Source organism: Leuciscus leuciscus, assembly GCF_965113295.1.
Source record: "Leuciscus leuciscus genome assembly, chromosome: 1".
Taxonomy (NCBI): Eukaryota; Metazoa; Chordata; class Actinopteri; order Cypriniformes; family Leuciscidae; genus Leuciscus; species Leuciscus leuciscus.
In genome coordinates this window covers 3828336-3853857 of record NC_138725.1, presented here as the reverse complement: position 1 = coordinate 3853857, position 25522 = coordinate 3828336, and the positions used below count along the sequence as shown (strand labels likewise).

General features: G+C 42.0%; 1 protein-coding gene across 1 annotated transcript; it reads left to right on the top strand.

The window, feature by feature from the left end:
* Positions 1-1695: 1695 nt before the first annotated feature.
* On the top strand, positions 1696-14904 carry LOC309506619 (alpha-2-macroglobulin-like protein 1). The gene is made up of 34 exons (XM_082180512.1): positions 1696-1996; positions 2542-2722; positions 2795-2951; positions 3071-3123; positions 3257-3277; positions 3374-3539; positions 3615-3699; positions 3777-3891; positions 3963-4083; positions 4190-4299; positions 4374-4541; positions 4637-4858; positions 4942-5154; positions 5234-5383; positions 5616-5765; positions 5854-5929; positions 8808-8919; positions 9001-9226; positions 9308-9431; positions 9502-9623; positions 9702-9753; positions 9848-9931; positions 10018-10194; positions 10305-10380; positions 10466-10622; positions 10697-10771; positions 10859-11021; positions 11099-11283; positions 11353-11574; positions 11662-11783; positions 14301-14382; positions 14468-14551; positions 14624-14729; positions 14807-14904. The coding sequence occupies exons 1-34, from the start codon at positions 1917-1919 to the stop codon at positions 14845-14847; spliced, it is 4278 nt and encodes a 1425-aa protein (XP_082036638.1). The 5' UTR covers positions 1696-1916; the 3' UTR covers positions 14848-14904.
* Positions 14905-25522: the final 10618 nt, after the last annotated feature.

Genomic DNA, 25522 nt, shown 5'->3' with positions numbered 1-25522 from the left:
TGAATCTAATAGGTGCAACAACATCCAATGTTCTAGAGAGAATGGTGCTCATAGTGCTAGTTAGTTCTTCTAGTTCATCTGTTTGTTTGGGTTCAGGCAGCAGCTGAGACAAATCAGATAAGCAATTCGAGAAATTATCTATGGTGGATGGAAGGATTGTTCTGCCTGGTTGATAACGCGGCGCCGCATGACATATTACAGCAGTACGCAATATGCAAGTTACCATGTAATGGTCAGTGACTTCATCACTTTGCGGTATAATATCTATATCGGTTGGATTGGTTCCATGTGATATAATTAAATCGAGTGTATGATTAAGACGATGAGTTGGTCCGGTGACGTTTTGCTTGACCCCAAATGAATTTAATAAATCTGTAAACTCAGCCCCTAACGCATCATTTGGATTATCTACGTGTATGTTAAAATCTCCAACAATTAATGCTTTATCGACATTGACTAATAGGTCTGAGAGAAAATCTGCAAACTCTTGTAGGAAATCAGCGTAAGGCCCAGGCGGTCTATATACGGTAGCCAAGGCTAGAGATAATAGGGATGTTTTTCTAACATCTAAGAGCGTAACATTTAGTACAGACGGGGCTCATGCTTATAGGAGTATCCAGGAGGAGCAGACTCATTTAGACTGAAATAATCATTTGGTTTAAGCCAGGTTTCAGTAAGGCAAAGTACATCGAAGCTATTATCTGTGACTATTTCATTTACAATAACTGCCTTAGGTGTGAGTGATCTAATGTTTAGAAGACCTAGCTTTAGAAATTGTTTTTGTTTACTAATAGCAACATTTTCTGTTTTAATAACAATTAGATTTTTCCTAGATCCTGCAGTGGATTTATTATTTGATCTCACTAAACGAGGAATAGACACGGTTTCTATGCAATATTCTACACTAGTATTTATATCAGTTAAATTGGTGCAGCAGAGACTATGATTTGGACTTTTGGTTAGTAGTCAAAAGGTATTTAACATTTTGGAGATGTTATCCGACAGAAGATCTGCTCCGAATCTGCTTGGGTGTAAGCCATCAGCACGGAAAAGCCTAGGACGCTCCCAAAACAGATTCCAATTATTTACAAAGAGCAGTTTCTGCTCATTGCACCTCACAATCAGAGAGGAACTGCAACCAGTTCAGAAGCCGGAAGTGTACTGAGAGTGAAACTTCTCGCCTTATTAGACATTCTCTGATGTTACTCATGTATCGCAAAACATTATTGGATAATTCTTATAATTGACATTTCTCTGGGCCAATCGGAATCTTAGCACTTTTTCTCTTGGCCAATCGGAATCTTAGCACTTGCGTCAGAATCTTGAAGCACACAGCGTCAACTGAGCTCACCATTGGATGAGACGCCTGGCTACCGTGTGAGTCTAATGTAAACTCACGCATCGCGCATGACATGTCCAATTCGCGAACTAATGACTCCTTTGAACCGATTCATTTTAATGAATGGTTAAAACAACTAATCTTTCCAACTCAGGAGATGTCTGAATCGGTGTTTAACTAATCAGTAACACTTTACAATAAGGTTCTATTTATTACATAAAAAGTACAGTTTGCTTACTCAAGCTTTAAAATAAATAAAACCACTTGTTTTTTTTTTGAAAAGCATATGACTACATTTTTCCACACAGTGCTATCAAGAATCTTAGCTGTGCAGAATTTGCCAATTTCAAACAAGTCTAGAGTTGGCAACCCTGTGATTAATTACTGTGGCTCCGCCCTAAAGATGTCCAGATTGCCTGTGAGAGCTAAATCAAGCTGTTATGAATTATAAATAACGCTGGCAACAGTGCAGCTGATTTAGAGTTAAGCTGTAGAGCAGTGTGGATCTGAACAGAAGTGCTGCAGGGTTTTTGAAAGAGACTCTTGATTTCTGTCTAGTCTTGGATGATTGCTCTTCATGGCTGTGAGGGAGATATGTGTTTGGAAAGGGCTCATTTTAGCCCTTTTCCTCTTTGCTGTTGATGGACAGAAAAGGCCGTAAGTACTATGGGCTTTGAAGTGAAAAGTGGCCTAATGTCTAATCTATGCTGAATGATGCAGTTGTAAAGCTGGCAAAATGAAGCACCAAAGCATTAAATGTTTAAGTTCATTAATCATGTTGTACTTGTTCCCATCTAGTGTTCAAATGATGAATGGGACCAACCAAACTATTCATTAACACTTGTTTTTTTTTATACAAGTCCCTGTTGAATGGAGTTTGTGTGCTGTTGGAGTTATTGTTCCTCAAATATATTGCTGTACAAAAATGGCTGTATTGTGCTCTTATTTTGGGACCATGGCACATTGTTGTTAAATCAGAGGGTTTCCCATGTGTGTGTGGGGTGTTTTTTATTTTTTTATTTTTTTTTTACGTTTGGTACTTCAACCCACTCTCTGATGGAGATAACCACTTTGGCTTATTTTTGATGCACAGACCTGGCAACCCTGTGGCAGCCACTTTCTGTGAATGTTCAACCAACATGTAAATGTTTTGACCTGATTCCCTTTGGTCTCTGAACCTAAACTTCATGATGTTTACACAGGTTATTCATGGTGACTTTCCCTGCAGTGATTGAAACTGGATCTGATGCCAAATTGTGTGCAAGTCTTCTGAAACCCCAAGAGAGTCTCACAATGACAGTTTCTCTGCTTGATGACAAAAGGATAACTCGACTTGTGAAGCAAGTTTCTTCAAAGCCATTTCATCAATGCTTTAGTTTCCAGGTCTGTTGTCATGAGACTTTTATTTTTTTTATAGTTTTTTTTTTGTCTGAGTTAACTGAGCTTCTCCCACAGGCTCCTCAAGTAGATGGAGAATCTGTGCAGATGCTGAAGGTAGATGTTCAAGGGAAGGTCTTCAAAGCGACTGAAGAGAGAAAAGTCATGTTCAGACGTTACCTGCCTTTGACCTTCATCCAGACAGACAAACCCATCTACAATCCAGGACAAACAGGTGAGCTGTGATTGTCCCTTGGTTTAATATTAGAGGTGTGTATATAGTCCAGTACGCTACAAGTTCTGATTGTCTACAAGTGCATTATGCAAATAATATGAGTTTATCTGTCTTTGCAGTGAATTTCAGAGTTGTCACCATGGATGCCAAATTTGTGCCACTTGATCAGATGGTAAGGTCTGGCCATGAACAAATTGCAAATTTATTGCAGGTTATTTTTACGTGCACAGTTTTGCAGTTCTCTTCAATGATTGCTGCAATAGTGTCTATTTTAAATGCTTAATATTCCTGTCTTTGTCTTTCAGTACAATCTGGTGGTTGTGGAGGTGAGAATTTGTTCTGGTCCAAGTCTTTGAATGGAGCCACTGCCACTGTCTGTACATTTTGTTTGCCGTTTTATAAGCTGTTCATTGTTTTAATAGGACAATAATAATAACCGCATTGGTCAGTGGACAAACGTTTCCTCAACGGAGTGGATATTGCAGCTTTCTCACAAGTTAAACCCAGAGGCTCAGATGGGGATGTACACACTAAAGGCTTTTATTGGCGACCAAATGATCTCCCATGTTTTTGAAGTGAAAAAATATGGTAAGTTATTGTGAATGATGTGCAACAGTTCAGAGACAGATCTGAGGTCTTACAGCGTTTTTATTTCTGGTTTAGTTTTGCCCAAGTTTGACGTGACTGTAAACGCACCACAGACGTACAGCGTTGCAGATGTGGGACTGAAAGTCGAGGCTTGTGCCAAGTGAGTGAAACGTACAGATATTATCTTGTCTTGGGGGTTGGTCGGTTCTTAATTTTGTCCCTTGTGATGTTTCCCAGATACACATATGGCCAACCTGTACCCGGTCTAGCCTTGGTGGAAGTGTGCCGTGATCCTTTTCCATTCGTTGTGGTTCCTGATGTGACCCGTCGTTGCCTGACTAAAACTGCAGAGGTTTGACTCCTGCCTTACAGCGGAGGGTTTTTCTTGTGCTTGACTTTAATGTGACTTTGTTCTGTTACCAGATGAATGCAACAGGCTGTGCCTCCCTTAGCATCGGTACATCAGTGTTTTTCAACACTGAATTTGAAAATAATATGCAAGATACTTTTCTTGTAAATGTGAATGTCACTGAGGTGGGAACAGGTGAGCTTTTGGCTGATCTGAACCAATGGTACTTGCTTTAAAGTTTGTTTGCAGTTCTCTTTTTTTATTTTTATTCTTTTATATATTGCATCTCTCCACCCCCCAGATGTAGTCATGTCAAAATCTGCAACAGTGTCCATTACATTTGAAGTCGGCAGAGTTATATTTTTGGACATCCCAGAATATTTTGAACCTGGATCAATGATTAATGGGAAGGCAAGTATAATTAATTCCTTGTTGCAGAAGCCTTCACATTGGTTCCCTTTCCTAACCTTGATCATTTCCAAAAGATCTCAGTGTCTCGTTTTGATGGAACTCCAATCGCAAACAAAGCGGTTTATCTCCTGGATAACAGCTGGCCCAACAAACTGCTGCTGAATCTGACCACAAACCAGAAAGGACTGGCCTCATTCTCCCTTCGCGCTGCTAGTCTTCCTAAAGCCGCTCTGAATCTGGTGGTACGATTTGCTCTGTGTTTTGTGAAGTGTAGACTCTGATCTCTGTAGATCTCAATTTCTCTCGCAAGAAGCCAATTCCATTCGTTGTTCCCCAGGCAAGTGCTACTCCAGCGGTTGTCAATGGTTACAAATCGCCATACTTCACTACAGATACAAGGGTTGTTCAGCTTCTCCAACCTGATTCTCCTAACAACCCATCTAGTGAACTGGCTATAGTGAAGCTTGAGCAGCCACTCAAATGTGGTGCTGCGTTTCCAGTGACCGTGAAGTATTCTTTTGGAGAGACTGGTGACTACAGCGTTGACATCATCTATATGGTGAGTGGATATCAGGTTTTTTTTTTTTTTTTATAATCATTGCTCTCGACTGTTTTTGCACCCACTTGTTTTGTGTTTGTCAGGTCTTGTCCAGAGGATTGATCGTCCTCCATGGATTTCAGACGGTCAAAGCGAGGGCTTCTAATACAGTCACGAGCGGCTCTGTGTCTTTCCAGCTGTCTGTCAGTGTCGATATGGCTCCAGTAGTGCAGATTCTGGTCTACTGCGTTCTGCCCAGTGAGAATGTTGTTGTTGGTAGTGCGTCATTTGAAACCGAAATGTGTCTCCGAAACAAAGTATGATGTGCATTAGCACTTTTTTGGCTTTAAGTGGGGTATGATGACGTGTCCTAAAGCGTGTTGGTCCTTGTTCCAGGTGTCTCTACAGTTCTCTCCTGCTACGGCCGTTCCTGCTGAGGGAAATGTTCTGACTGTCTCTGCTCAAGCAGGATCTCTGTGTGGCATCAGTGCTGTAGATCAGAGCATCTGGATCTTGGAGCCAGGAAGACGTCTGAGTGCGAAAATGGTATCCTTGTGCAGTTGATTAAAATTCTTGTTGGCTTTGACTGACATTCAGGTTCAGCTTTAGAATTTGAGTAATGCTGAGAGAAATTGAACAAACCTATTCTGTTATGATTATAGCAGTTTTAGTGTACATCTTAACATACATTTATGTACTCTGTGACATAACATTCCAAACAGTAATGAATCTTGTTCAACATTTTTTTTCAAAAGTGTCCTTTTTTTCATGGTTTCAGGTGTTTGACTTGCTCCCGGTGCGATCACTATCAGGTTACCCAAACAGCGTTCAGGATGAACCAGAGTGTCTAGGTTTTCGACCACGTCTAGCTTTTGATATAGATCCTGCCTACACTGCTCCTACAAATCAAGCCTACACAACCTTCAAGGTAGAAAACTGTATTTTGTGACTACATGGTCACAAACTGAGTCATTGACTTTAAATCTGTCTTGTGTTTTGACTTGTCTCTCTGACAGAGCCTGGGAATGAAGATCGCAACAAATCTCGCTGTACAAGCCCCTCCGTGCCTGCTGTATCCCAGTTTCCCAGATGGTAGGTCTATGCAGAGAGGTCGTTCTTTCAGTGAAAAATTCTGCATGACTTGGTGAACTTGCTTTCAGTTATGTGAGGTTACCCTTATGAAAAAGTATACTTGAGTGATGTCCAAGTGTATTTAAGTATACATTATGTAGTACATATACTGTCAATATGTACTAGTAGTAAACTTGTAAGTGTACTATTTTAATACCGCTTGGGACTAAATTGGCCCACTTTTAGAATATAAGTGTGTTTAAGTGTAAGAGTAGTAAACTGTAAGTGCACAACTAGTTCACAATTGCGTTTCTCATTTGTACTGCAAGTGAACTTATGGGTATACTAGTAGTTTACTAATTTAATACATGTAGCAATTTTTTAGTTTACGAAAGTACACTTTGAAGTATACTCAGTAAACTAGTTTAGTAGTTTTATACTAGTTCTTTAAGTGAATTTAACATCATACTTGTAGTTTACTAATTTTATATTTTTGCTCTTTTACCGTGCTAAGCTACTAGTTTAGTAGTTATATACTGCAAGTTTTCTCTAAGTGAACTTAAAATTATACTTGGCTTACTAGTATATTTTTGCACTTGCAGTAGGCCTATACCACTGTTAATTTTTTTTTTTTATATACTTGAAATACCTTTAACTGTACTTTAATTTTAAACATTTTATTAGCTTCATGCATCCTATTTAATCAACACTTGAATGTTGGTAATGTAGTGAATTTCTAGCTCAAATGATATAGGCAATCAATTATGATGAATTGGGGTTATGGTTCATCTTTCGCATACAGTTTAATAAAATTATTGAAGCTGAAAAATAGATCAATTGTGTATATATCAATAACCCATCACAATGAATTATAATTTAATCATTAATATATCAGCGGTCCATTGTTCAGATCAATTATCAGAATAACTTTTAATGGAAATTAATGTAGTTATCAACAGTTGTTTGTCCAACAAACGGCCCAAGATTAACCCATCAATTTCTCAACAAAAACGATCTCTTATAATTCGAAGAAAGCTATTTTCTGGCCATGAAAAATCACCTTCCTGTTCTTATAAGATTTAGGTTACTTAAATAGTAACACATTTGTAGAGCTTTTTGTAGTTGTTAGATCGTAATGTTTCAGGGACTTTGAAATGTTGAGCAAACCGCAGCAATCAGGCATATATTGTTTTTAATAATATAACTACGAATACAGGATATTACAATTCACACAAGTATGCATACACAAAATACGAACACAAACAAATACAAGATACGAATAACGAAAGAGAGTGAGAGAAAATGAGAGGGAGTCACAGGTATAGCAAGTTTCAAACAGTGAAGTCTGAGACACCAAGCCTTTGAATCGCCCGAAAGGGAATAGACAACCTTAAGCAGTTTTGATTTACACGCCGTTTAATGTTTGATCACATTATCTTACATTTGCGTGAGCAATCTTCTATCACTTGTTTCAGCTTCTATGTTTTGATCCGGAGATTCTGTACTAGATGTGTCATAGTGCCCCCTACCATATAACAGTGAAAACATGGACCGCTGGAATTCAGTCAATGGTGGGAAAGAGTAAAGTAGAAGTTAATTCCTATACACTACCAGTGGACTAGCCTAAAAAAAAAATCAGATACGGGAATATGTTAGTATTAGAAATATGTTTTATATCAATTTTCTAACAATGTAAGTTTCATAAGACTGTATATGAAAAACTATGTAAAATTATATTTAATGGGCTACTTGATCAAGAGTTCAAACAACTAGGATACTTAATTATACTTTTGTATATCTCGATCAAAAGATTGAGTACAAGTACAGGCCAAATATACTTTTCTCTCAGTATAAGTCAAGTACACATGTAACTAAGTATATTTGAGAAGTGTATATAAAATGTAGACTGAAAGTATGCTTTCTTATTTTTAGTTGAAAATAAGTATACTAATAGAAAACTTAAACTTTTTTTGTAAGGGTTATCACTGTGTACAAGATCAGGTTCGGTTTCTTATTTTATTGACTCTAAGCTATTCCACCCAAAAGCTTGATGCTATCTGAACATGTTAGTTTATAAGACGGTGTGTAATGTTTTTTTAAAAAAGTATTTATTAAGCTACTCAAACAAAATAGTAAACGAGTACAAGCCAAGAATGCTTAATTATACTTTAAAGGAGAACTTGGTAACTTTTTTTAATGTAATAAAACTGTCTAGAAATCATTTGGATGGTTAAACAACCTGTTCTGGTGATATTGGTGACTTTTCCCGCTCCCCCCAGCGTTCCCAGGCGAAATTGGAAGTCTCGTGAGAAACGAGAATGAGAACGAGCGCGAAATACAAATTGCTTTATGGCAATTCGACATAAACAAACACGCATGTATGATGTATTACCAGATTACCCACCTCGGTAGACATAGCTCCACACAATACAGTTGGCTTGCTCCGATCAAAACAAACGCACATGAGCAGCGGTAGAGAGGGGGAGGAGGCCGCCGCAAGTGAGTTTTTTACGACCGTGTTGTGAAATATACGCCCCCCCACAGCTGTAGGGGGAGCTCGTGGGGAAAACATGCGACAACAAAAGGGAAAATCAGCGAAGAAGTGAGTAGAGTTCGCTAGAGTTACCGAGTTCTCCTTTAAGTAGCCTATATCTCGATCAACAAGTATAGGCCAATTTGAAGTGTATTTCTGAGAAGTACATACAAAGTATACTTTTTAGTTTAAAAGTATACTAATAGCACACTTTAATAAACCTTTTTTCGTAAGGGTACTACTTGTGGATCAACAAATTGTTGGGTGTTTTAATCATTTCCATAAATGCAATAAGAGGGGCAGTTATGAACCCTGTTTATTCTGCAGATACTAAGACAGTTTGGTGTAAAATTGCTTGTCTTTCAGTGGTGGTTTTGAATGGTCCTGTAGAAGAGGCTGGACCCGACACTTCCTCTTTTGAAGTGACTGTCAGGACTTACTTTCCAGAAACATGGCTCTGGCAGCTTGCTCGTGTGGGGTTCGTGAAGCATCTTGTTCCTTCTAAAGCTACTTGCGCAGTTTTTCTCCCTGTTCCCCTTATTTTTCTCCTGTCTTTCAGAAACACTGGATCAACACGAGTTCCCCTCACTGTTCCTGACACCATCACCACATGGGAGACTGAGGCGTTCTGCCTGTCTTCAAAAGGTTTTGGTCTGGCTCCTCCTGCTCTGCTGACAGTCTTCCAGCCCTTCTTCCTGGAGCTCTCCCTGCCATACTCCATTGTCCGTGGGGAGTCTTTTGAGCTGAAGGCCACAGTCTTCAGCTATCTGTCCAAGTGCATCATGGTCTGCCATGGTTTCTTTTATAATTCATCTGTATAGAGAAGGTCATGTGTCTTTGCTCCATGTGTTCTGTTTCATTGGCAGGTTAAAGTAACTCCAGCTTCATCCACTGCCTTCACTCTTAAACCATATACTGATCCGTATTCATCCTGTCTTTGTGCCAATGGGAGAAAGACCTTCAAATGGATTCTCTCAGCTTCTGTTCTTGGTCAGTTTTGGATCCTCTCTAAATTAAGTGTATATTAAGGGTGTTGCTCACTTCCTGTCTGTCACTGCAGGAACTGTCAATGTGACTGTCAGTGCTTCAGCTGAAGCATCCCAGACCCGATGTGGCACTGAAGTCGTGACTGTGCCCACGAGAGGACGCATCGACGTAGTCATTCGAAGTCTACTTGTCCTGGTAAGTGTTAACTAGCCTTCTGTAGTCTGGTCATGGAGCTCATGCTGCTTTACTGATGTGGTGTTATTGCTTCTATAGCCTGAAGGAGTTGAAAGGACAAACACCCAGAGTTGGTTACTGTGTCCAAAGGGTTTGTTTGCACTCCATGATTCCCAAATACGTTCTCCCTGTATAGCCAAACATTAGCCTAGCTCTAAAATGCTGAGCCCTTCTCTTGTCTGCAGGAAAAGATCTTTCTGAAGACATGACTCTGAGATTTCCAACAAACATGGTTCAAGGATCTGCCAGATGCTCAGTTTCAGTCCTTGGTACTACATTTCATTCAGTAGAAACTGACGTGAAGTTTGGTAGAATAACTGTTTCTGATGTGGGTTTTATGCTTGACCTCTTGTAGGGGACATAATGGGTCGTGCGCTGAAGAATCTAAATGGGTTATTACAGATGCCATCTGGCTGTGGAGAACAGAATATGATCATTCTTGCTCCAAATATTTACATCCTACTGTACCTGAAGGTCACAGGGCAACTCACCGCAGCCATCCGAGAGACTGCCACAGGCTTCCTTCAGAGCGGTATGGATGACCAAATCCACTTTATATATGTAGGAGACTCAATTTCAAGGAAGCTTTGTCCTGCTCTTCCCATTGGACTATCACTTACATGTGCTGTATGATCTAATCAGGATACCAAGGACAACTGAACTTCAGACACAGCGATGGATCATACAGCACATTTGGTTATGATGAATCAAATACATGGTGAGTTTCACACTGTCCTACTGTTGTGTATAATCTGTCGTGGCACAAACAGTTTGTTTACTTTGTCAACCTTTTTCACGACCAGGTTGACTGCCTTTGTCATGAGGTCCTTTGGTCTAGCGAGGCAATTTGTCTTCATTGATCCACATGTCCTGCAGAGTGCAAAGGATTGGCTGATCAGCAAGCAGGGTTCAGACGGCTGTTTCATGCAGCAGGGAACTCTGTACCATAGTGACATGAAGGTGCATTACATGTTTCTAAATGCACTGGACAATGGACTGGTCTTCTAAATCAGTCTCCTTTTCTTTCTTTTAAGGGTGGAGTTGGTGACAGTGTGACCATGACTGCCTACATTGTTGCATCGCTGCTTGAACTAGGTGTCCCCACCACGGTAACCAATCCAGTAGTTGTATAAGCTCCTTGCAGATGACCCTCCTGTTCTGGCTGACTGATATGCGCTTTTTTTTTTTTTTTTAAGGATCCTGTCATTACCAACGGTCTGTCATGCTTGAGGCCTGTCGTTGGGAACCTTGGAAACACTTATGTCACGGCTCTGCTGGCCTACACCTTCAGTCTGGCCGGAGAGACCACCACTCGATCACAGCTTTTAACTGCCTTGAACAACCTTGCAATTTCTGAAGGTAAGATTTACCAGCCTCTTGATGTTGATTCATCAGGGTCTTTGGCATCAACTTTCTCACCTCCATCTTATCCTAAGGCACTAAGGTCCATTGGTCTCAGACGACATCTGGTGATACTCTGGCGGTGGAGATCAGCTCTTACGTGTTGCTAGCGGTTCTTGCTGTTCAGCCTCTCACGGCAGCTAATCTGGGTTATGCTAACCGCATTGTCAACTGGCTCGTGGCCCAGCAGAATCCCTATGGAGGGTTTTCCTCCACCCAGGTGCCTCTGACTACCAAACATGAGTGCAATCATTTTAAGGATTTATTTTAATCTTGTACTTGTTTTTAGGACACTGTGGTGGCTCTTCAGGCTCTGTCTGTGTACGCTGCTCAAGTGTTCAGCTTGGACGGCTCCAGCACTGTTACCGTACAGTCCTCAGTAGTAGGAGGAGACTCTTATAGCTTCAAAGTGAATCGGGACAACAGGCTGCTGTATCAGGAGAAGCCACTGAAGAACGTTCCAGGCAAATATAGTGTTAAAGCATCAGGATCCTCTTGTGTGTCTGTGCAGGTCTGTATCTTCATCCCATCTATCTATATTTGTTGTGCACAGCCAAATCTAAATGTGTTTTGTTTGATTTTTCTACTCGTACTATAGGTTGCGTGTTTCTACAACATCCCAACACCCGTTAAAGTCTCCATGACGCTGAGTGTCGAAGCGAAGGTGACTGGAGACTGCCAACCACTTGGAGCTAATCTCATGTTGAAGTTCACTGTGAAGTAAGCCGCATTGTGTCCTGTAACCAACTGATGTTTATGACTCATTAACCGTTTGTCACAGACTCAAGTGTCTTATATCATTGGAATCCTTGGGTCAAGCCGAACAAAAATGGCCTCAAGGATTTAATTTCCGGTATGCAAATTTTTCCGCCATATTGGATTTTGTCCAAAACCTACTTTTGCGAACTAGTCCCTGGTTTTTTGCCCGATCGGAACCAAACCAGTGCAGAAATGTTCATAGGGGTCTGATTATCAATAATTATCGAAAAAAAGTTGAAATTTCGATCCACGGTTGCTAAGGGGTGTCAAAACGTTCGAAGGAGGCGGAGCCTATTTTACTAAAATGGCTATAACTCGTGAACGAAATGAGATATTTTCACCAAACTCGGTACACATGTGTATGGGTTCAGTCTGGGGTCACAGTAAAAAAATCGCGACGATTGAGCACTAGGTGGCGCTATAACATGAAAAAAACATGAAAAGGGCTATAACCACCTGACCATTAGTCAGATTGACTTGAAAATTGGTATGCAGTGTCTTGGTCCAAGGCCCCATGTATATCTATGAGGACATTGGTGTATCTGAAAAAACATGGCCGCCAATGAAGTTTGAGCACCTATTAGACAAGGTTAACGGAGGCCGATCGGAACGAAACTCGATGGGCATGTTCGAGTCATGGCCCTAGAGGTCTGTAAGAATTTTGAAAGAAATCGGCCACTAGTTGGCGCTAACGAGTTTTATGGCTCTGTAATCACGTGGCGTAACACTCATCCACACAATATGCATATCATTTGATAGATCTGCTCATGCTGAACAACTTTGCCTCAAGAACCATTGCTGTCAATCAAACCGTTCATTAATTATTTGCAAATGTTAAAAGCCTACTTTTGCGAACTAGTCCTAGGTTTTTTACCCGATCGGAACCAGACCAGTCTAGGACAATTTTATGGACTCTCTAGATCAATAATTATCGAAAAAAAGTTGAACTTTTGCATTTGGATGGCTGTAATAGGGTCATTTATAAAATGGGCGTGGCAAAATACATTAAAAAGCCTATAAATCCTAAATGAAAACTCAGAACTTCACAAAAATTGGTGAGCATATGTGACATAACATCATTAACAAGCTTGCCCAATTTTATGGAGATCGGACCAAAGGTGGCGCTATAACTGTTAAAAAGCTTTAAAACCATATATTACCAATGGTAAATTGCCTGCATTGGCTGTAAATGGTCTTTTTAATCTATATCATATAATTTTCATATAATAATGTTCAAAACTAGTGCAGTACAATTCTCTGGACTCTCTAGATCAGTAATTATCAAAAAAAGTTGAACTACTTCATTTGGATGGCTATAATAGGGTCACATCAAAATGTGGCCTTGACCAAGTGTCCCCGAAAGCTTATATCTTTTAAGATGCTCAGATCTTCTTAAAAACAAGTCAGAACATGTGAAATATCACTCTGAACAAGCATGAAAAATTTCAGACAGATCGGACAAAATTTGACTCTATAACAGTTTAAAAAGGTGAAAATAATATGAATACAATGGCATATTAAGCCAATAAGTGGTATTTTACTGCCCCCTGCTGTTTAAAATAGTTATTTTGTCATATTGTTTCTATAATTCATATTTAGACTTTATAAAATCATTATTTTAACATTTACAATTACATTTAGTCAATCCATCTGTTAAAGTATTAGTGTGTAAGCATGCATTATGGAGTTAACATGGAAAGACTGGTTTGCTTTAGTGCCGAAAACTAGTGAAAATCATGAAGATTAAACTGAAACTGAGCCAATAATGGTCTTCTAGTGCCCTCTGCTGGCCATTCTACTTATTAATGAAGTCTTTTGACATGTGCTTTTGAATTCATAATTAGACATTGTAAATCATAGTAAATAATACTAGAATGTGGTGTATCAAGGTAAATCATGCTAGAACATGGTAAATCATGGTAAACTATGCCAGAACAGGGTAAATCATGGTAAACCATGGTAAATCATGATAAACTATGGTAAATCATGCTAGAATGTGGAAAATCATGCTAAATCATGCTAGAACATGGTAAATCAAGGTAAACTAAGATGAATTTATGGTAAACTATGCTAGAACAGGGTAAATCATGGTAAACCATGGTAAATCATGATAAACTATGGTAAATCATGCTAGAATGTGGTATATCATGGTAAATCATGCTAGAACATGGTAAATCAAGGTAAACTAAGATGAGTTCATGGTAAACTATGCTAGAACAGGGTAAATCATGGTAAACCATGGTAAATCACAATAAACTATGGTAAATCATGCTAAAATGTGGTATATCATGCTAAAACATGGTAAATCAAAGTAAATTAAGATAAAATCATGGTAAACTATGCTAGAACATGGTAAACCATGGTAAATCATGATAAACTATGGTAAATCATGCTAGAATGTGATATATCATGGTAAATCATGATAAAGGGAAGCTGTGTTCTTGGTCTGGACTAAACCTCTTTTTCACCCTCATTCAGATACAATGGTGTAAAATCAAGCACTAACATGGTTCTAGTTGACATTAAGCTCCTGTCAGGCTTCACGGCAGATGCGTCACTGGTTTGTATTTAAGATGATTTAGAAAGTCCCAAGATGCTTGAAGCTCCTTCAATTGTAATTGTGCAAATGATGATGTTCCCCTCAGCTTGGTTCTTCACCCCAAACGTTTGCCCCACTAGTGGAGCGGGTTGATGTTGAAGATGATCATGTCCTAGTGTATCTGAAAGAGGTGAGACTGGGTATATTACTAGCTGCCATCTTGAGTGTTGTGTATTTGCTGTTCATCCTTTCTGTCTTGTAGGTTCCCAAAGGCGTCCCCATGAGTTACACTCTGCTGCTGAAACAGGTTCTTGCAGTGGAAAATCTCAAGCCAGCAGTCATCAATGTTTATGACTACTATCAGCCAAGTACGCTTTCATCCTAACCATGCTTTGCTCTGGCTGAATTCACTGTTAAATGAGTTCATTTTCTGTTCCTATTTCAGGTGATTCATTTGAGACCACCTACACATCTTCCTGTCCATGATTTGATTCAGTACTGGCTGTAGGACATGTGACTTGAATAAAACCACTATACAACCAGTTCTGTTGCCTCTTGTTCCTAACTGCACTTTTGCACTGCACTTTCCTTGATCTTTTGACAGTTAAGAGTTCATTACACTATAAAATACCCTGTAAGTTTCAAAACTTCCTTATTTCAAAAACTGCCTTTATTGAAACCAGGGCCAGAAAACCAAGGCATCTCAAGTGGAGACTTGTCACCTCACAGGGCAGTTGTAGACTGCCTTTGCAGAATAATATCAATGCCTGTAGGCTTGTTTGAGATGCGCCTTGCCTCGCCTGAGATGTGAGTAGGCGGCTGCCGTGAAAAGTGCAGGCAAACCGGACAGTTCTCTTCTCGCAGTGGATCAGACAGCTGCGAGATCAAAAATGGATATCGCGGGATTCACGCTTGTGCACAGTGTTGCTAAAACTGGATGTGTTTTAAGTTCTGTTGCTTTTATATAAAAATAAATATAATGAACAAGACGCCCAGAGTATGTATTTAATTCCATTCCAAAAACATGTTTATCAATCTTTTTTTTCTTTAAAGGTGGTATCAGCGATTTCAGGCCCAAACATAAATGTTCACATTCATCTAATCTTACCTAATGATCCGCTAGCTGCCCACCCCATAAGCATGCAGTAAAAAAAAACGCATCTCTGTAGGCAGCCTAGGCTCTGAGATCTGCACACAAAAAAAGTTGTCTTCACCCAGTTTTGCCAAACACTCAAAACCCAAACAAATAGTGTTCCAACCAATCACTGACAGGGGTGGGTGTTGTGAGGTTTTGCGCTCGTGCACGGCTGCCTATGACGAGCCTAGGCTGCCTACAGAGACGCGTTTTTTTTTATGGCATGCTTATGGGGCGGGCAGCTAGCGGATCGTTAGGTAAGATTAGATGAATGTGAACATTTATGTTTGGGCCTGAAATCGCTGATACCACCTTTAATACGACACGTTTTCTTTAAATAAAAATTGCAATGCATAACCCATTGAGATCGCACTGTCAGATAGTTTGAGAATATTCACACATAACGTATACACATAAAACATAGTTTTAAAATAATTTTTAAAAAAAGAACAATTCATCACGGTTGTTTTAGCTAATGATCATTAAGCTGTGTCGTCAGCAAGTCGTTTCCCATCATGCTTTTGATCAGCGCAGTCGGTGGAGAGCAACTGCGCTCGACTGCAGAATTTGACACATCCCGCCTTGCGCTCGAGAGTTTTTTGACATATGTTAGCATGACATCAGAGCAAGGCGGACCCAAGGGGGCAATCATTCGGAATAAACTGAATTTTCCCCGGGCGCTGTCATTGATTAGCAGACCATCACCTGCTGTTAGCATTCCATTGACTCCCATTCATTTTGGCGTCACTTTGACAGTGAATAACTTTACATCTGAGGCTTTAAAGACTCCATTTGTCCATTATTTATTTCTAAAGAAACATGAAAAAGTATAAAAGGCTCCATTACCTTGTATCTTACGCTATGGCCCTGTAGAAGCAGTTTTTGTAAAAGTAGGCTAACGATTGATTCATAACCACGCGACTCTCTGTCGCACAGTAGAGAGATTACCGTATGGACAGGAGGAGAAGCTCGCGGGCAATTGGGGGGACGTGTCAAGAAGAGACCGTCATTCTTGCCTTCAAAAAGTTCACTTTTGAAAACTTGATTACAGTCAGCAATGTGGTATGAGGACAGCAATGCTAGAGCCTTTATGTAAACGGGTCACGTGCTGTGTTTGTCCAGTCAATATTATTGACAACGCAAATAAGGACTTTAGCCCGGGATTTAGGAATGTGCAGTGTGAAACGGCAGCTTATGAATAACCAGGATAACCAGAATTCCTCAGATGTTCCTCGGTTATGCGCAACAGAATGATAGTCACCCCTGCAATTGCTGAAAAATAAGCAATTTAACAAAAGTTAAGGGTCAAGAGCCCAACTAAAGCAAACGCTGATCACCATGATGGGGACCTCAAAGAAAACATTTTCAACCATCATCTAAACATCTGTTGACTCTCAATAAGAACTTCTGTAGACGTCTGATAGAAATAGTCAATCTGTTTAGTACAGAGATGGGAAGTAACGAAGTACAAATACTTCGTTACAGTACTCAAGTAGATTTTTCTGATATTTTTACTTTACTTTACTATTTATTTTTATTATTACTTTTACTCCTTACATTTTAACTTGAATATCGGTACTTTCTACTCCTTACATTTAAAGGAGTCATAACCTAGTATTACATTGGATACCTACTGCTGTATTTTAGTATTTCAGGCCCTTCTAAAAAAGAAAAGTGGAAAAAAAATAAACACAGACCTACTTTTACCCTTATTTTTGAAGGCATTATTGTCTCGCGAGATCAATGCGATGTTTTGGCTGTCATGGACGCTCATTTTAATAATGCAAATGATGGGCGCGTTGATTGGTTGAAGGAAGGAGGGGGGTTGACACGCAGGTAACTTCAGCATCATTACAAACTGACATCATGGCGCAAGTGGTGAATGAACCCGACCCGGCCGCGACCTACGGGATTCAACCCTACATGTTTGAGCCGGACTCTGAACCAGAGCTGGAAAGGGAAGATGTAGAGTTGTTGGAAGGACGTCTACATCAAGATGTCTCTGAATGGTAAAGACAATCATTTTGACTGAGACATACATTAACATCGGTAACGAGCTAAAACGTTCGTTGCTATTTTCTCCCACATAGGTTTACCTTTTATTTAATGTCGATTACATTAACGGAGATGTAGTCTACTTATTTTATCAGCTTACAGTGGTTATTGAGATGAGACGTTTACTATCATGTGCTGTTTTTGCCTTGTTTCACGTTATTTAGACATTCAATATTTTTCTTCTTTAGACAGGTAACGTGTTGTTTTTCTTTATGTTTATTATTACTTGACTGTTTGTTTTATTTATCTATGTATCGTTATCTATTCTATAAAAAATCAATACAATGATATGTTGTCATAGTTATATAATATACAATTCTATGAAAATATAGCTGTATCATTTTCTTGTCTGTTTATCACTGAGGGCAAACTTCATAATAACAATGTATCATATTTTAAACGATATTTATGTACTTTTCAGTGAGTCACAGTGTATTAGATGATTCACTAATGTCCAGTGAAGTGGCTCATTTGCTAAAATACCATCCTGACTCCTGACACTGTAGTGGACATTATGCATCAAAGTGTCAATGTCACAATCTCACTCTTGTCTACTCCTAGCAGTGTTTTTGTAATTTGACAGATATATCAAAATCATCTAGTCATTCGTTTGCATACAAGCATTGTAACCAACTTTTTTGTACACTTGTTACACTTTTCTTTTTGATGAATAGGTGCACTTGTGGAAATTGCAGCACCATGCCCACTGAAAGAGAAAATGTCTGCTGCAGGGAGACCCCAAAGGTGGACATCATACATCACCTACCAGCAGTCACATCTTTCCTAGTTCATATATGTAAATATTATTATTATTTTTTTGTTTGTTTATTTATATCACAGGTTTTAAGAAGGATGAATCAGATACAGACTCCTCCCATGTGTATGATTCAGCATCCTGGATTAGACCCAGTGTGTTTGAACATCTATTCTCTTCAAAATGCAAGAAACATTTATATGCAGGACTATGGACATCTGCCTATTGGAGGCAGTGAAAGGCAAGTTCTCTCACGAGAGGTCTCTCGTACTTGCGTAAGAATATCTTACGCTAGGGGAAAACCTCTTTTCCTCGAGATATTGAAGCCAAAAATTATCCTTAATTTTGCAATAATGTAAAACGCATTGCAGCAGCATGCAGACATGGGCGAGACAGCTCGCGCGCCCATTGGCTGCTCTGCGGCAACTGCACCAGCCTATCGATAGAGGCTCCTCATGACGTCAGAACCAATGAGGGCGCTTCGCGCCCAATACGTCATGTCCCGCCGAAATCGGGTGGGGCCAGGGCTATAAATACGGCCCAGAGAGGCTGGTTTGGTCAGTTTTTTATCTCTTCAGCGGGCTCACGCATCGCTGGATCCTGAGAGGAAGCCGCGCCGTCTGATTACAAGCACCCAGCGGGATTACTCTGCATCTGAAGCTGCCGGTCGACAACTCGCCGCCTTCAGTCGCCGTTCCTGCTGATGCTTTCCGGCGTACATATCCTTTTCTCTGTTACTGTGTTTTGTGTATGTGTGTGTGTTCGCCGCCGCGTCTCAAGACGCCCCTTTCCCCCCCAACCCGCAAAGCTCGCCGGTGCGCCCGCTTGCCTTGCCTGCTTGGAGGATGATACCTGCTCTCCCTCTGTTCGAGCCGCGCAAACCGCGCCGTTCACAGGGGATGTCAGGAGCGGACGGTCACGGGGCTAGCTTTCTCTCTCCCTCTGTTCGAGCCGCGCAAAATGCGCCGTTCACAGGGGAGGCTGGAAGCGGACGGTCGGGGTTAGTTTTTCTTTACGTACAAGAAAGCTACCCTGCCTCTGCGCCCCATTCACGCGTCAATCATGACGCTCTTATATGCTCGTGCATCTGAAAGCCTTTGTGTTCCCCCCTGTGGCTCAGTGGCGGAATTTTTGGTTTTTCACACGAGAGACCGGGGTTCGAATCTCGGTCTGACGGCAGATTAATTATGCCTCCAATGCTTCGCTCTGTCAGTTCCCTGAAAGGCGACTGCAGATGTGCATTTTGCAGCCAACGAGCGCCTTGTACAACCCGCTCGCCTGCACCCAAACACCGTTTCTATGGTTCCCGTGCGTCACTGGCGAAAGGAGAAAAGAGCATTAATGTCCCGCCGCGGCTGGGCCGAATTCTATTTCTCATACATTTCTCATTCCCCTCTGAAGTTCAGGCGACTGGAAATGTCATACTGCAGTGAGCGAGCCTGTTGTAATGCACGCACGCCTGCAGACAAACGCCAGCATGTTGACGCTCTCTGTTTCTATGGCAACTTCTCGCTCGTTCAGTTCCAGTAAATGCGACTGTTCCAGTGTATTCTGCAGTAAACAAGTCGGCGACACAGCCCGCTTGCCTGCACACAAACGCCGCTTTACGGCTACCCAGATAAATCCCATAGAGTGTATTTCCTGGTGTTCCGGCCACGGCCGATGGTGTTATGAGTGTGGACGAAATGCCCACTGCCCAGTGCTCATTCCTACACAGGAACACAGCCCGTCGCACAGGGCTCGCGCACATGAAATCGACCCAGATCGATTGCGCATTAAATGTGGTAAATGTGCCCACTGCCCAGTGCCCACAAACACTACGTTCTGCATGTCTCAAGGTTTCTGCAAAACGAAACCAACATGCATTCGCTCTGCTCAGGCAGACAATGCTCTCAGTGTTGTAAATGTGCCCGCTATCCCACGCCCACATTCACACATAGACATGACAGGTCTTACGGGACTCGCCCAGCCCTCCCCCTCTCGGTTGACCACCGCAGAGGAGTCGAGCGCGGGCAATCTGCCCGCTGTTATCAGCGCGCCCCCTGCCTCAAATGTCATAAGCGCGACGCTTATGTTGCAGCACACTGAAGCCCCTCTGTCGCTGAGCGACCAGAGCGCGCTTCGCATTCAACCCCTAGCCATTCGTGCAAACGCATGGGCAAGGCTACCCGGGGTTTCGAAGTGGGTGCTAGACATTATAGAAAGAGGCTATTCGCTACAGTTCGGTCGACGCCCGCAACGCAGAGCGGCGCGAATCGATACTACGGTGAAAAAGGAAGTAGCACACCTACTTCGGGCCGAAATAGCGAAGTTACTGAGCAAAGGGGCTATAGAACCCCTATCACAAGCTCAGAGCGAAGGGGGCATGTACAGCAGATATTTTCTGGTACCCAAAAAAGACGGGGGTCTCAGACCCATTTTTAGATCTAAGACGACTAAACAAAGCACTTCTGAAACGACGGTTCAGAATGCTCACGACCAAGAAAATCCTCTCGCAAATTTGCCAAGGGGACTGGTTCATGTCGTTAGATCTGAAAGACGCTTATTTTCAAAATACAAATAGCGTCACGTCACAGGCGAATTTTGAGATTCGCCTTCGAGGGCCAGGCATATCAGTACACAGTCCTGCCATTTGGCCTATCCCTGGCACCTCGCGTATTCACAATGTGCATGGATGCAGCGCTCGCACCCCTCAGGCTCCGAGGCATACGAGTGCTGAATTATTTGGACGATTGGCTGGTTCTAGCTCGATCACAGTCGGAGCTCATAGAACACAGGACCATATTACTCGATCACCTCGAGAATTTAGGTCTCACAGTCAATTGGGCAAAGAGTTCACTGTCTCCCAGTCAGAAAATATCTTTTCTGGGCACAGATCTGGACTCGCTGTCTATGACAGCACAGCTGTCGCCGCAGCGCAGACTAAGTATTCAGCGCATGACAGAGATTTTTCGCCACGGCGCTTATTTAGTCCCGCTCAAAAAGCTTCAAAGGATGCTGGGTCTCATGGCTTCAGCATCCTCAGTGCTTCAGCTGGGTCTGCTTCGCATGTGCCCGCTGCAGTATAGGTTGAAAGCGCGCGGCGCGCAGAGCTTGGACCTCCGGTCTCGCGCGCCTCAAGGTCGATCAGAAATGCGTCGCAGCTCTGAAACCTTGGACAGTGACCGACTGGTACCGGTCAGGTGTAAGCCTGGGGACTTCCTCGAGTGTGAAGGTGGTGTCTACGGACGCCTCAACCTCGGGATGGGGAGCGCTGCTCGAGGGCAGACCGTTATTTGGCCAGTGGTCAGAACGGGAAAAGCTTCTGCATATAAACTGCCTGGAAATGATGGCAGTCGACAACGCGCTGATGCGCTTTTGTCCTCAGATAAAAAGACACCACGTCTTGGTCCGTTCGGACAACATGTCAGTGGTGGCTTATATAAATCACCAAGGAGGTATCAGATCCAGAATCCTTCACAGGCTGACGGAACGCCTCCTGGTCTGGGCTCAGCACAATCTGCGCTCGCTCAGGGCAGCGCATGTGCCCGGCCATCTGAATGTGGGACCAGACAGACTGTCCAGAAACAATCTGCCGACAGGAGAATGGTCTTTACATCCACAGACAGTCAAAATGCTATGGAGGACATTTGGCAGAGCGGAAATAGACCTATTTGCGTCTCAAGAGAACGCTCATTGTCAGGAATTCTTCTCCAAGAGCAGGGATGCGCTGGCCCCGCTGCCCGCTCTATGCGTTTCTCCCTGTCACGCTCCTACCCCAGGTGTTAGAGCGAATCAGGGAGAGCGGATGCCCAGTGCTACTCGTCGCCCCATTTTGGACAAACCAAGTCTGGTTTCCAGTCCTGATGCAGCTGACGAGTACCGCCCCGTGGCCGATACCGGTGAGGAGGGATCTCCTCTCGCAGGCGAACGGCTCGATCTGGCATCCTCGCCCGGAGCTTTGGTCCCTACATGTGTGGGCCATCAACGGGTACCTGTTAACCTCCCAGCGGGAGTGTTAAACACGATCACGCAGGCTAGAGCTCCATCTACGAGGCGGCTCTATTCCTCAAAATGGTCTGTGTTCACTAGCTGGTGTACAGCGAGTGGCACTTCACCCTCACGCTGTGGGGTGCCGGAGGTTCTCTCCTTTTTACAAGAGCTTCTGGATAAGGGCAGAACCCCATCCACGCTCAAAGTTTATGTGGCGGCCATAGCAGTGTTCGCTGAACCACCGCTTGGCCAGTCATTAGGAAGGAACGATCTGGTCATTCGCTTCCTTAGAGGAGCTAAGAGGCTGAACCCTCCCAGACCACCCTCAGTTCCCGTTTGGGACCTTTCCACGGTTCTGGAAGCCATGAAAGGTGCCCCATTCGAGCCAATACTGTCAATAGACCTGAAACTCTTGTCTTTCAAAACAGTGTTTCTTCTGGCTCTCGCTTCAGTGAAGCGCATAGGGGATTTGCAAGCGCTCTCAGTGAGCGCGACGTGTATGGAGTTTGGGCCGAATGACTCGAGAGTCATACTCAAACCAAAGCACGGATATGTTCCTAAATCCCTCAACACACCGTTTAGGGCACAGGTTATCTCCCTGTCGGCCCTGCCGGTATCTGAAGAGGAAGGGGATGCAGGCTTCCTTTGCCCGGTCAGGGCGTTAACAGCCTATGTGTCTCGCTCATCTGTTTTCAGACAGACGGAGCAGCTCTTTGTTTTGTTCAGCGGACGTTCTAAGGGACTAGCTGCATCAAAACAGAGTCTATCCAGATGGATAGTTGATGCTATAGCGCTAGCTTACACATCCAAGGGCCTGCAATGCCCGATAGGTGTCAAAGCGCACTCCACAAGAGGCATGGCCTCGTCGTGGGCTTGGTCCAGTGGGATTGCCTTGCAAGATATCTGTATGGCGGCAGGCTGGGCCTCCCCGTCTACATGTATAAGGTTTTATAACCTCGAGGTTCCCGCTTTGCAAGCTAGGTTGCTCTCGGTTTAATTTTTCAGTATTGCCCGCCCGATGCTATCGGCTCGGGATGCTGAAACTGCTAGAGCGTCGATCACTGATCGCCTATATACTTCTGTGGGCAATACGTTAGTCCCCCATATTTACCAGTCCAGGCTGAGTTCGCCCTGGCTGTGTGGAACACTTGATATAATATGCTCTTATCAGAGCTCAATGTTACAGGAATGATGCTATTCTAGCCCCTCTTCCCGGATTCTCTGTGAGTCCCTTGTGATTAAGCACTGTATGAGCCCCGGGCACCTGCCCTTGGGACGTTAGTGTTATGTCTCAAGCACGCACGGCGTTTTACATTGTGTTCCCCTAGCGTAAGATATTCTTACGCAAGTACGAGAGACCTCTCGTGAGAGAACGTACTCGGTTACTAACGTAACCTCGGTTCTCTCTAGAAGAGGGAACGAGTACTTGCGTATCTTGCCGTGCATGCGTCATGTTCTGATTCGCTTCAGCGATGAAAAAAACTGACCAAACCAGCCTCTCTGGGCCGTATTTATAGCCCTGGCCCCACCCGATTTCGGCGGGACATGACGTATTGGGCGCGAAGCGCCCTCATTGGTTCTGACGTCATGAGGAGCCTCTAGCGATAGGCTGGTGCAGTTGCCGCAGAGCAGCCAATGGGCGCGCGAGCTGTCTCGCCCATGTCTGCATGCTGCTGCAATGCGTTTTACATTATTGCAAAATTAAGGATAATTTTTGGCTTCAATATCTCGAGGAAAAGAGGTTTTCCCCTAGCGTAAGATATTCTTACGCAAGTACTCGTTCCCTCTTCTAGAGAGAACCGAGGTTACGTTAGTAACCGAGTACGTTTTATTCAGCAACTGTAAACACTAATTGAATAAAGATTATTGGCATTGCCAACCTTATTCAACACAACAATAGGAAAACTAAGATGCTTGTTCAGTCTGATCATTGCATGTACACTAATAATTGCAACTTTACTGGTAATCTACAATTGGATATCCTCCTGGGACCCAAGAATAGACTTTTGTCCACTGTAGTGGACATTATATTTTAGTGAATTTCTCTGACATCATACATGTCACATGACACCACCTGGGTGTCCTGTAAAGAGCACATTCAGGGCTTTTCAGAGATACCAAATGTTTGGAGGTTTCACCATGAAAACAACTTCTCCTTGGTCTTTAAAAATGTCTGACATTAATTTAGTGATCAAATGTAGCATTCTTATGGAAATATAATAATATATTGTAATTATAATTTAAATTGGACTACTTTTCAAATTGTATTTCATAAAACAACATCTCAGGAAAATGTTATGGGGTTTCAAATAAAAAAAATACTTTCTGTTACAGAACAGGGCGTTGATTTCATACGTGTCCACTGTAGAGGACATCAGGACTTAAATCGTCTTTATCAGGCATTTTAGGAGACACAACAAGTGAATATGGAAATAAATTATACATCAATATTCCTATGAAATATTAGATATTATTATTAAAATGTTGCCAATTATTACTCCAATTATTACACTTCTTTTTTCATTAAATGTTGCTCCAAGAACACTTTAATGTGCAAATTAGATACAGTGTAGAGATACATTGCATTGAATGGGAATATTAACTTACGGCCATTTTACCCACATATTGCATAAAGTAAAATGGTGTATCAATTCATTCCGTTATTTCTTTCATAACATAGTTGAGAATAATCTTTATACAAATTTTGGTTGAAAAAATCCTGAAACCCCAAAATGTATTGGTGATTGAAAAAAAAATCCCATTGTTTTTGCCTATACATATAATTTCTTGTCATTTTATTTTTTAAACAACTTAGTCCTGGCGTCCACTACAGAGGACATAGCATAACGTATGAATAAAATATAAAAAAAATTTTTTACCATTTGTTTATTGTGTTCTAAACAGTGTGATGACATGGAAAAAAACTAAATTCAAAAAACTTTTTTTTTCTGGGTCTCAGGAGGATATAGAACACAATAATATTTACAAAAGTTCTTGCAATAAGTACAATTTGAAGAAACAAACACCTGCAATTTAAACGTTGCTTTATTTTTTTTAAAACATGCAAACTTAAATAATTTTTTTTTTAAACATTGTACATCCTACTTACAGTGAATACAGGCACTTATCATATCAGTGCTTTGTGAGTTGGTGCTGGGGACATCTTGGACACAAGATCAGGGTGGTCATTCCTGCATGTGTGGTGCTGCGTATCCGCCGTGAGTTCCCCGATTCAGATGGAGGAT

Bases quoted from the DNA above. Each gene is read 5' to 3' on its own strand.
- LOC309506619 (XM_082180512.1), top strand. From the start codon at position 1,917: ATGGCTGTGAGGGAGATATGTGTTTGGAAAGGGCTCATTTTAGCCCTT. The intron at 11,284-11,352 runs GTGCCTCTGACT...ACTTGTTTTTAG, and splicing joins GAGGGTTTTCCTCCACCCAG to GACACTGTGGTGGCTCTTCA. The intron at 11,784-14,300 runs GTAAGCCGCATT...ACCCTCATTCAG, and splicing joins ATGTTGAAGTTCACTGTGAA to ATACAATGGTGTAAAATCAA.